Source organism: Anomalospiza imberbis, chromosome 2 (assembly GCF_031753505.1).
Source record: "Anomalospiza imberbis isolate Cuckoo-Finch-1a 21T00152 chromosome 2, ASM3175350v1, whole genome shotgun sequence".
Classification (NCBI taxonomy): Eukaryota; Metazoa; Chordata; class Aves; order Passeriformes; family Viduidae; genus Anomalospiza; species Anomalospiza imberbis.
This window is the reverse complement of record NC_089682.1, coordinates 112,176,714-112,188,971: the sequence shown is the minus strand read 5'-3', so window position 1 is coordinate 112,188,971 and position 12,258 is coordinate 112,176,714. Positions and strand designations below refer to the sequence as shown.

The following is a 12,258-nucleotide window of genomic DNA, read 5'->3' as shown; positions in this document are numbered from 1 at the left end:
TTTTGTAGCAAGTTTCTTTAATAGCATCTGTTGTACATATCAAACAAGTGGAATATATGGACAGAGATACCAAAAAAGTATGAGAAAGACATAAAATGGTTCATTTACAATGCTGCAAATGTAAAAGTTATCTGGAACACCTTAATAAAATATCAGACCTTTCCAAGTTTAATTTCACTCTTTAGGCAAGTACAGACATGACATACATTTAAAAACAGACATTCTTTTACCACTTATCACAAATCAAGGTACAGTGCAGGTACTTGCCCCACTCCACCCCAAAGAAGAATATCAATTATATTATTGTTACATTAGATGATGTTTTCGCCATTTCTTCAGGGGAGTGACTCTTTATTACTTCTTTGATGAACTGTTCAAGTGCAGTGAAATAACCCTGGCACTGCCAAGTGTCATTGTGAGTTCCATCAGGAAATATTGCCAATCTCTTAGTCCGAGCTGGGGATAATTCATAAAGTTGCTTCATCATAACTGGTGGAATTAACTGGTCAGACAACCCAGAGATGAAGAGAGAAGGCATTCTGCACTGAGAGATTTTTCTGTAGGATAGGAATTTATTTTTGTAGCACCACAGCGGAAGATACCTCATTGGAAAGAAAGAAAACAAAGTGCTGGCCATGTATGGGATGCTAAGAAAGGTGTTCTCCACCACGATTGCAGAAATCCTATGGGAATTTTCAGAAGCTAAGTGAATAGCTACTGCTCCCCCCAAGGAACGGCCAAAAAGAAAAATTTTTGTTTTATCAAGATCAGACCGAGTCATCACATAGTCTAAGACAGCCTCAGAATCTAAGTACAAGCCTTCTTCGCTTGCTTCTCCTTCGCTTTTGCCATACCCTCTATAATCGACCAGAATTAAGTTAACTTTCAGGTTTACCAGCATTAACAAAGCATTTGGCAACCTGTGGCCAATGTTGCCTGCGTTCCCGTGAAAGTAAATGATGGTTGGAGAATACGCTGCATTGTCCCCTGTGTATCTCAGCAGAATAAGATTGAGAAGAACTCCATCTTTGGTTTTGATGAAGATGTTTTCATGTGGTATACCAGTAGGCATAGGAACATAAAGGCGTGATGAAGAGGGCTGTTCAGGAAAGTAAAGCAGAACATCCTGGAATTTATATAATATACCTGCTATTGATACAAATATTAATATAAGGAGTATAATGCCTCCGTACAAATGAAAAGTCACTATCAAGGGCAAAAGACAAATACGGCAGAGACTCCAAGACCAGGAAGCCAAAGCTAGTAGCCATCTTTTAGCAAAGGTCCAAAGCATCCATGATTTTTCCATTGTGGAAGTCAGTGATCTTTTACTCCAAGTAAATCCTGCAAAAGAACCCAAATGTTTACATATAAATATAGGAAAAGGAAAAAGGTAGCAATTTAAGCATTTGTACTTGCAGAAGATTAATAGCAAGTCAATGTATTGGAGCATTAACATAAAATTTGGTGGCAAATTCCCTTTGAAGTTTTAGAAACCTTTTGACTCTGTAAAACAAGCAGAAATGCAATCATAAGGAAAGGCTTTAGAACTCTACAAAATCCCATTTACAGTATTTCTGCAGGCAGTCCATTAACAGCACTAGAAGACTGGTTGACTGAGACCACAGTAAACTCTGCTTTCCCTCAGATTTTCCTACTAAGCAAGAGAACAACCATACAGACTCTATCACTAGTTTGTCAAGGCTGCTCAGCTGCTCATATAAGTAACTCTAGAATTCAGAGAACACAAATGAAAATAGCCTTTATTTCTAAGTTGCTAAGTAGCATGCGGTAAGCCTGTGCACGTCACTCTGCAGCCAGTGAAGGCTCACCACACATGCCAGCACTGCTATAGATTAGTGGCTGTCTTTCAGCATTTCAATCAACTGCAGTTACAGAGCAACACCTGAACTGCTCAGAAGAGAGAGACTCCTCTATACTAAGACACCACATTGTATGTGGTAATGTACCATTTATGACAGCTTTTTTTTTGCTATATTTTGATTGCTTCTTATTTATAACAATCATTTTCCACCATCAGATCAGTAATCCGCATGAAGTCTTTAGCTGGATGGAAGATTTTATCATCATGCAAGACCACTGAAAACAGTCGGTTAACCACATTATTCTCTGATCAATGAAAAGCACTGCTGAAAATACCAAACATGAAAACAGACTCATGATAAAAGCATACAGACAGCATAAAATGAGGAGAGTTATGTTAATGACAATGGATTAAACCTTCTTTCCAGCCAGAAGTTATGTCTCACTCCTGGTTCATACGGAAACAGACAAAAACTGCCAAACCTACACAAAAACTACAGTAACCATTTAGTCACCACTGACTTGAATAATCACACTACCTGGAAGGGACAACACAAACTCCACTTGTTTGAGAACACTAAGCTACATAGCAGATAATAGTTACACTTTTGACACAAAGTTACAATCTCCTAAAATGATATAGCACAGCAATAATCTGAATTCAAACTCCAAAGGAGTTTGACATGCAGAGATGCATCCAAGCATTTTATATCAGCCATCTTGGTAGGCTTGAGTGATAAAAGGTGACCTCTGCAGCTACAGCCTTTGCATTCCACAGATATAGGCACCCAATCTGACCAGGAAAACCTGCTGTCTCTATGTTATGCAAAAATTAGAAATAAATCAGAAATAAAAATAATATGTCACATCTTAAGATTCACATCTTAACCAAACCCAATGTGATATTAAGCTTTTATATAGTGTGTCTACTCCAAAAACATAAAACTGGTGAAATATAAAGTAGTCTGAAAGAACAGTTATCCCAACTTTGTTCTCTTGTATTATTTATAAGTTCATGTTTATTATCCATATCCAAGTATGCACAAATACTGTCTATAGGAAAATTTAATGCCTGTGATCCATTTCCCTTGAACTCACAATGATTAGAAGACATATAAAGTAGCTACTTCAATTTTTAAGATAACTTCCTAAAGAAGTTAGCAAACATTTCCTGCATTACATTTCCAGACTATAAGAATATTGATAATGAGACAATAAAACCATTCTCCTTACCTAGACTATTCAACATTTTGCTGGCCTTCTTACAAAATGAAAGAAACTCCAAAAATTTTTTCTCAACAAGATATTCGCAAGAGTAAGAGACCCACTCTTAAACAAAACTACTAAGTGACAAAGAATTAATAAAAATCTCACTTCAAGTGATGAAGTTTTGCAACAGCTATCCCACGTACATTACGGATTATTATTTGGAGACTGATACCCATAGTTGATTTTATAAGCCATGTTAGTTTCATGAGAAGGGCATCACTTCTATTTTTATTTCAGCAGGCTAATATTATCAATATATTATACTACTGAGATATCGCTGCTGTGCAATTACTTCTGATATATATATATATTTATATGTGTGTATGTGTGTGTGTAGGCACATACAAATATTTTGCTACTAAAATTGCAAAGCTAGTACATCCTACAACTAAAGCTCAACATGCAGTAAGCAGTTAACAGGAAGAGGAAACTACACCGCCACAAATATTTCACTCTCACTACATATTTAAATAAAGCTGACTACACCACCATATTGAACAACTACATTACTACTAAGGTTTATTCCCAGCAATATGAAACTTCACTAGTTCCATTCATTTCCAGGCCTTCACATCTTGTTGCAAGATTTGTCAGTTAGGAAACTAAGATCAGAATTTTTCATAGGTTCCTCCCTATCTTTCAATACTAATTAAAAGATCACTAGAGCAGAAAAGGATGGTCTCTCAAACAAGCTATACAGGCCTAAAAGAGACTCTAAGCCAAATCGATATAATCTCATTTTCAATAAAGCTACAACCCACACTTTCTACGGAGCTCAAAGCAACACACCTTCCAAACACTATCTTGGAGAGCAGAAGATGAATCAAATAGAACAAAATTTCCACTTGAAGGACAAAAATAAAAAGGGTAAGCAAATATAGTAATATTCCGTGAGCAGTAAGGTCAGCACTTTTTGAAGTGTATGAGATTTGAGACTGTTCAACATACTGCAAGACAACACACACAAAATTCTCTATTTGGTCTTTATTTCCCACTCCTGGTATGCTGGATGGGAAGTTATAAACCTTTCAAGCAGTTTACAATGTAACACCTTATGATGAAAATACTCTGTCATGAATTATGAAGAGCATGTGTTGAATTTCTCTTGCATCTCTAATTTTATGACTAATAGGGGGCCAGGAAATCTGGAAAAGGCATGAGAGTGGGAGAACAGCATATTTAGACTTTGATGTCTGATGTGGTCAGCTTGAGAAACAGAGCAGACCCACCAACCCACCCAACCTGGGCAAACCTGATCCTCTCTCTAGCCAAGACTGCTTCTGTTCCTAGACTACAACAACCAGTCACAGACTTGCCCCACAACTGTCTGATGTCCCAGTCATATCAAGAAGCATTCGGCCCTTTAAGTTCTTGGAGGGCATTCTTGTGTCACTAAAAAAATTTTTTTTTTTTTGAAGAAATATTGTATTACAGCACTGTAATTCATGTAATTGTTGTAACTTTGAAAACAAGATTTTCCTGTAACAAGGAGTCACATCCTATTTTACAGCATTCACAATATTTCATAATCACCGATTATTTAAACTAAGTAAAAGGCTAGGTAAATAAGCATAAGGCCATGTAAAATACATTTTTCATCTTGTCACTCTGATAACGTGCATTAGAAAGCCTTCAGAAATCCTGATACTTCCTACAACTAATTATTTGGTGATGCTTGTAAGCTTAAAAGACAAACAGATGACAGTATTGAAATAAAGAGCTTTATGGGGGAAATCATGGTCATATAGGAACAGCAATGCAACCCAACTCAAGGTTAAGACCTAATGCAAGTAAGACTTGGCCAGACTGCTGCTGTACCTTTGGTTTAAACTGCCATGAAACTGTATTGTCTCTCAAAAGAAAAAGGAAATTTGGAAGCGGTGATTTTCAGCTTTGTGTTGGGATATACATACATCATACATGTTGATATATACACACACCCCCTGTATCTGTACATCTCCACTGCTGAACCACAGCCTAGGAACTACAGCAGACCTCTACCAGATGAGTTACAAGTCCCAAAATTAGGTAGCTACTGAAAATACAAATCACTCACAATAAAAAATTTTGAGGAAAAAAAAAAAAACTCTTTATCATCAAGCATTTTAACAATATTCTATTTTGCCCTAATGGTATTTTTACATGGTTAACATTATTATCAACTGAAAAAAATCACAAAAATTCAAGTATATATTTAAAGTAGTAGGGAACAATTTTTCATTCATTTTGAATGGCAGCTGAAATTACTCTTGTATCTGCCACAGGTTGTTGTTTTGCCTTTGTCTATATTTTTAAAATTAAACAGTATTATTTTCATACACTAATCATATCATAAAACATTTACCTTTAGATGTGATGATTTCCCAGGCTTCATCTCTGCCTGAAAGACAATTCCATTTATGAATTTTGAGTAAAATTGTTTTTAATTACACATGTAATTTACTGTTTATCTTGTTACTTGAAAGAAGAAGTGATAAGAGCCAAACCCCCTAGAAGTTATAACTGCTTCAGTAATGAAACTGTGCAGCTCATGCTCCTCCTATCAACCTGAAGGCTTGTTTGAGACATTTGATGAACTTGAAAACATAACAAAGTTCAAGAATCATAATGAAATGTCCTGGACTATATACACAACACACAGTGTATGACAATACTGTAATATTATAATAATATACATATAGAATTATAATAATTTTACTAACATAGCATATATATACAGTGCTTCAAAATAAATATTACAGTCTCTCCTTAAAACTAACTTTTAGTGCTTAAGTAGCTTTAAAGTTAGAGCTAAGAAGCACCATCAGGTTTTTGATGGCTGCTTCCCGATTAAAGAGCTTTAAAAATAACCTTAAATCTTAACACTCACTGTAATCCTTTGCATTTCAAAACAAACAAACAAAATCAAATATTTCTCTGTGTTCTTAAGAAGTAGCTAAGAACATCTCTTTGTCTCCACTTCCCTTTCCTAGACTCTACCTCCTCCAGATCCAGATGAGATTTGCACAAGCGTTACATTTACTCATATTTATTCAGAAGACATCTGTAAGTAGAAATATTAGGTCCTCAACTCTAAGAAGTTTGTTTCGGAGGGGGAACTGATCTGGAAGAAAACCTACAAGCTTAGTAAGGACCAGAAAAATACACTTTCTTAGTACTAAAAATCCTACAGAAACAGTCATTAAAAACGAAAAAAAAAAAAAAAACCAACAGCAAAGTAGCAACACTTAACAAAGGAAAAAGTACAGTAAAAGAATAACTTAAGCGTCACACATTTCATGGCTCTGGCTTTAAAATCGAATCACTTGTCCTGCTTATTCCAAACAGCCAACATCCACAGCAGCAACTCTTAACAAAGGAAAAAGTACAGTAAAAGAATAACTTAAGCGTCACACATTTCATGGCTCTGGCTTTAAAATCGAATCACTTGTCCTGCTTATTCCAAACAGCCAACATCCACAGCCATGCATCCAGTTGTACATATTGATGACTGAAAATGTTTTCCCCTTCACTCCGTGATGCTTTTCCTCCCAGCTGACAAATGGTACAAAGTATCATCGTGATTCAATGTCTCGAATTACGATGATACTATGTAAAAAAAAAAAAAAAAAAACCCGAACAACAACAAACCAAGGTTGGCTATACCTTAACTTGGAACCTTAACTTTCTAGGGACCATAGGCTCCGAAAACACAGTAATTTCGAAGCTTGTTAAATTGCTTCCTTTTTGACTGAAGACAAACACCCAGCTCAGTCTTTTCAAAACGACCACTCGGCCCGTTTAGAGCACTGCAGTTACCATCAGCCCCACCTTCTACGAGCACCCGTTTGCAGGAATTGTTCCATCTGGCAGCGGAGACAAACGAAACACTGGAGCGAGACCTTGCTGCCAAGAAGCTTAAGGTCTCCGGGGCTTCGCGGGAAGGCACTTTAATCGGAACTTTTATCGGCGCTCTCACGGGAGCAGCTCCGCGGCAGCCACGTCCCGCTGTGCGGGCACGGGAGCCGCGCACCGCCCGGGGCAATGGCCCGCCTGCCGCCGCCCCAGGGAAGAGCCGCGTTAGCTCCGCGAGACCCCAGAGCGGACCCCAAACCCGCCGGCAGCCCCGGCTGCCCCGGCCCGGCGCGGCCCCAGGGGCCGGGACCGCCCGCCTCCCGTGCCGCGGCGGACCCGAGGCCCGCCAGACCCACCCGCCGCATCCTCCCGGGCGGCCGCCGCCGGTGCCTCGGGCCAGCGCAGAGCCCGAAGCGCAACTTCAACCACCGCTCCTTCCTCCCGAAGCAGGAAGTCACCGCAGCCGCGGTTCCGCTTCCAGGGCACAGCCCGGCCGTTCTCCCTTCTCTCCCCGCCTTTCCCCGCCCCGGGCTCCGCCACCGTTCCCCGCCCCGGCCAGGGGGAGGAGAGCGGCGTCACCGGGCTGGCCCTCCTCTTCCGGGGCAGTGGGAGGCCGCTTGTCGGCCCGGCCCGGCCCGGCTCGGCAGGTGGCCGCGGCTCCCCGTGAGTGTCCTGGGGGCGGCCGTTCCCGCGTGCCCCCGGCGGTGTGGCCCCGTGCGGAGCGGGAGGTGCCCCGCGGGCGGTGTCCGCTCCCCCGGCGCTGTGGCCGTGGCAGCGCCGTGCTGGGGCATGGCGGGTGCGCCTGTGCGGCCCCTCTGCGGCCCCGTGGGACACCGCTCCCTCCGCCGGCGCGGAGCAGCCCGGGGGACGAAGGTCGAGGCGGGTGGTGTCGGGGCCAGGCTGCGTTCTCGGCGAAGGTGGAGGAGGAAATCGGTCTCCGAGCACTGAAAGCTCCCGCCTGGGCAGCAGCGGGTGGAGAGCGCGGTGCCTTCTCCTGCCGTGTAGACCTTAGTCTGGATGATGCCAGTGTTTCAATGTCGCAGCCTCGCTGCTGAGTTTGACCCTTAAATGAGGAATCAGCTGGAGACCTTTAAGGTAGTGGTTAGATCTTAGGTAGAAAAATGAGAAAAAACGTAAATCCTTATTAGAGATGGATTTTTTTTTAGAGAGTAACATGCTGGTGTTTTGTTATAAATATATAATTTTGTTTTGTTCCCAGTGAAAAACAGACTGATGGCTTCTGCACCTGTTTCACAGCCTCCTCCTAAAAAAACAGTGGCCTCTCATGTGCCTTTTGCAGATCTGTGTTCTACTCTGGAGCGAATACAGAAGTCCAAATCTCGTCCAGAGAAAACCAAGTATTTCAAGGATTTTCTGGATTCCTGGAGGAAATTCCACGATGCACTTCATCAGAAAGAGAAAGACGTCACAGATTCCTTTTACCCAGCTATGCGGCTTATTCTCCCACAGTTGGAAAGAGAAAGGATGGCATATGGAATTAAAGAAACTATGCTTGCAAAGCTCTATATTGAACTGCTTAGTTTACCAAAAGATGGAAAAGATGCTGCAAAGCTTTTAAATTACAGAACGCCTACGGGCTCACGTGGAGATGCTGGAGATTTTGCAATGATCGCATACTTTGTGCTAAAACCTAGGAGCCCAAAACAAGGCAGACTGACAATAGAACAAGTCAATGAACATTTAGATGCGATTGCTAATAATAATGCTGCTAAAAACAAGGGTCAGTTAAAGAAAAGTCTTCTTCAGTTAATTACCCAGAGCACAGCACTGGAACAAAAATGGCTTATCCGAATGATTATAAAGGATCTAAAGCTTGGTGTTAGTCAACAAACTATATTTTCAGTTTTTCATCCTGATGCTGCTGAATTACACAATGTTACTACTGATTTGGAAAAAGTTTGCAGACAACTGCATGATCCCTCTGTCTCCCTTAGTGATGTTTCTATCATGTTGTTTTCTGCCTTTAAACCAATGCTTGCTGCTATTGCAGATGTCCAGCAAATTGAGAAACAAATGAGTAACCAGACATTCTACATAGAAACCAAGCTGGATGGTGAACGTATGCAGATGCATAAGGATGGGGATGTGTACAAGTATTTTTCCCGAAATGGGTTTGACTATACTCAGCAGTTTGGTGCTTCACCCCTTGAAGGTTCATTAACACCATTTATTCATAATGTATTTAAGAGCAGTATACAAAATTGCATTCTTGATGGTGAAATGATGGCTTACAATCCTGTGGCACAAACTTTTATGCAAAAAGGAAACAAATTTGACATAAAAAGAATGGTGGAGGACTCTGATCTGCAGACCTGCTTCTGTGTATTTGATGTATTAATGGTTAATGATCAGAAGTTGGGGCATGAAGTACTAAGCAAAAGGTATGAAATCTTAAGTAGTGTATTTACCCCAGTAAAGGGCAGGATACATGTTGTCCATAAGAGAAGTGCCAGAACAAGAAAAGAAGTAATTGATGCTTTAAATGAAGCCATAGATAACAGAGAGGAAGGAATTATGGTGAAAGATCCTATGTCCACCTACAAGCCTGACAAACGTGGGGAAGGCTGGTTAAAAATCAAGCCAGAATATGTCAATGGACTGATGGATGAACTGGACCTTTTAATTGTTGGTGGTTACTGGGGGAAGGGGTCTCGTGGTGGAATGATGTCTCATTTTCTATGTGCTGTTGCAGAGACGCCTCCTCCGAATGAAAAACCGACCATTTTCCACTCCATTTGTCGTGTTGGCTCTGGCTATACTATGAAAGAGTTGTATGATCTAGGCTTGAAACTGGCTAAACACTGGAAGCCCTACCATAGGAAGGACCCTCCCGGTAACATTTTGTGTGGAGCTGAAAAACCTGAAATGTACATTGAACCTTGCAACTCTGTCATAGTTCAGATCAAGGCAGCTGAGATTGTTGACAGTGATATGTATAAGACTGACTGTACTTTGAGATTCCCCCGAATTGAGAAGATAAGGGAAGACAAAGAATGGTATGAGTGCATGACTTCAGACATGTTAGAAGACCTCAGAAACAAAGCACAAGGAAAGCTGGCATCTAAGCACCTTCATATAGATGAGTATGATGAGCCACATGAGAAAAAAAGGAAAACTGTTTCAAAGGTGAGGAAGGTAATTGGAATAGCTGAGCAATTTAAAGCTCCTGATCTTTCTAGTGTAAGCAAGGTTTCAAATGTGTTTGAAGACGTTGAGTTTTGTGTTATGACAGGAATGGGAAAATACTCAAAGTCTGAGCTGGAAAGCAGAATAGCCCAATGTGGTGGCAGTGTGGTACAGAACCCGGGGCCGGAGACTTACTGTGTCATTGTAGGAGCTGAGAATGTCAGAGTGAAAAACATCATTGCTTCCAACAAATATGATGTGGTGAGGGCAGAGTGGCTCATTCAGTGTTTTCAAACCAAAATGCTGGTGCCTTGGCAACCAGCCTTTATGATTCACATGTCTCCTGACACAAAAGAACATTTTGCTCGTGAGTATGATTGTTATGGAGACAGTTACACGGCAAACACAGATGTTACACAGCTCAAGGAAGTGTTCTCAAGAATGAAAGAGAGAAAGGCAATGCCTCTGGACTTGATTGCAGAGCTAGAAGAACATTATTGGTCGAACAGTTGTCAGCTTGGTATGTTCAGAGGAAGCACTATTTATGTGGACTGTTATGCTGTTGTTAATGAGCCCCAAAGCAAAATCCCTGGAACTACACTTTCAATTAGGGCTTTGGAGCTCCGTTTTTATGGTGCAAAAGTAGTTTCTCACCTTGAAGAGGGTGTCTCCCATGTTGTTGTAGGAGAAGATTGTTCACGGGTAGAAGAGATGAAAGCACTCAGGAGAACATTTGGGAAAAAATTTAAAATTGTATCCGAGCTGTGGGTAACACACTCAGTGGAGGAAGGAGTCGCAAAGAATGAAAATCGGTACTTAATTTAAAGCAGTTTTTAAGACTGGAGCAAAGGCACGATTGGACTCGGATTTTGTGAGGTTGTCCTAAATTTTTTGTATGTTTTCATGTCCATTTAAAGTTGGCTCTGGCTAAAGAATAACGCTGAATTGCTGAAAGCAGAGGAGGGCTTTTAATTTTACTGTTGCAGAAGCAGGAGGATGCTAAGCTGTGTTGGAAGGAAAAAAAATGCCAGAAGATAAATAATTAAAGCCTTTTAATCCACAAACAGGTCTCAGGAGAGATCTAAAATTTTACATAAATAAAATATGTTTTAAACTGGCTAGTTTGTTCTAGCTTTAATAATGCTTGCCTCCATTGTTCATAGTGGAGACAAATATTTATAACAATTTGTAATTATTATTTTATGGAGAGTCTCTGTTTATTATTTAGCTATCAACTTGCAATCACATTCATGTTTTTCTGGACTTGTTTTATATGTATTCCATATGCTAGAGAATTCAGTAATTTGTAAATTTCATCTGGAGTATTTTAATTTGCTTACATTGGTTTTAGCATTAAGCACCACAAGCCTCAGAAGCACTTTGATTTTAGGATATTGTGTAGATACCATGTTTCTTTGTGTAAATAGCCTCTGTACAAAAGGACCTAAACTTTTCATTGAGATGATAATGAATTAATAATGACCTATATATGTATGAGATGCAAATCAATTTCTTAAAAATTGTAATAGCCTCCTGTGCTCATTACAGTTTAACTGTGAATTGTGACAGGATTAGGATTTTACAATTAACCATCACTTTATCTTTTAAAAATGCTTAAGTTATTGTTGGATTAATTTCCAAATATCCAATTCAATATATATTTTTCCAATTACTAAATAAAATCTATTTTTAAAATCTGCCTGGTATTTATTTTTAATAAGCAGCCACTTTTGAATAGCACAAGACTTAATTTCTTATTTTACTCTTAGATAATTCATGCATTAACTTTGAGGGGAGAAAGGCTGAGGCCTCTTTTCTTGTAATGTCAACATTGGTATCAAATAGAAATTAAGTTGGGCAGACCACACAGAGTCAGTTTTTAGTTGACCTCTTTCTTCAGTGTTTTCTGTGGTCATGTTCACGCAAAAGGTCCTGAAAGAAGAATTGGGAATTGTTATATGAAAGGTTTATTGGAAGTATTGAAGTATTGGTTAATTGGAGCTGTATTGATATCTCTTAGTGCATTAGCAGCTCCCTTATTATCTGAAATACACTCAGTAGGTAAAATGTAATAGTCAGTGTTCACAACTTTCCTGTCATCAGGCCTGCTTTGCTCTTTTTCTCAAGTGGGGCTGGTGTGGTGGGAGGTGCTTTTTGGCAGTAGGATCATGCCTTGTGCCTGTC

At 40.0% G+C, this 12,258-nt stretch overlaps 2 protein-coding genes across 7 annotated transcripts; one reads left to right on the top strand and one right to left on the bottom strand.

Annotated features, from left to right (window-relative positions):
- On the bottom strand, positions 1-10,337 carry ABHD13 (abhydrolase domain containing 13). 6 transcript variants are annotated; one of them, XM_068182580.1, is made up of 4 exons: positions 10,270-10,337; positions 5,438-5,473; positions 4,346-4,485; positions 1-1,344 (listed from the first exon to the last, which is right to left on the bottom strand). In XM_068182580.1, exon 4 carries the CDS (start codon positions 1,307-1,309, stop codon positions 296-298), a length of 1,014 nt encoding a protein of 337 aa, XP_068038681.1. In that variant the 5' UTR covers positions 1,310-1,344; positions 4,346-4,485; positions 5,438-5,473; positions 10,270-10,337; the 3' UTR covers positions 1-295. The 6 variants fall into 6 exon arrangements, with proteins under 6 accessions (XP_068038681.1, XP_068038679.1, XP_068038682.1 ...); XM_068182578.1 differs by lacking the exon at positions 4,346-4,485 and having other exon boundaries at positions 10,270-10,287; XM_068182581.1 differs by lacking the exons at positions 4,346-4,485; positions 10,270-10,337 and adding an exon at positions 7,284-7,415.
- LIG4 (DNA ligase 4) lies at positions 7,808-11,768 on the top strand. Its single transcript, XM_068182574.1, has one exon. It carries the CDS (start codon positions 8,161-8,163, stop codon positions 10,897-10,899), a length of 2,739 nt encoding a protein of 912 aa, XP_068038675.1. The 5' UTR covers positions 7,808-8,160; the 3' UTR covers positions 10,900-11,768.
- The last annotated feature ends 490 nt before the right edge of the window (positions 11,769-12,258 follow it).

What these genes read in the sequence shown, in the direction of transcription:
- ABHD13 (XM_068182580.1), bottom strand. Translation starts at nt 1,309, where the DNA reads ATGGAAAAATCATGGATGCTTTGGACCTTTGCTAAAAGATGGCTACTA.
- LIG4 (XM_068182574.1), top strand. Translation starts at nt 8,161, where the DNA reads ATGGCTTCTGCACCTGTTTCACAGCCTCCTCCTAAAAAAACAGTGGCC.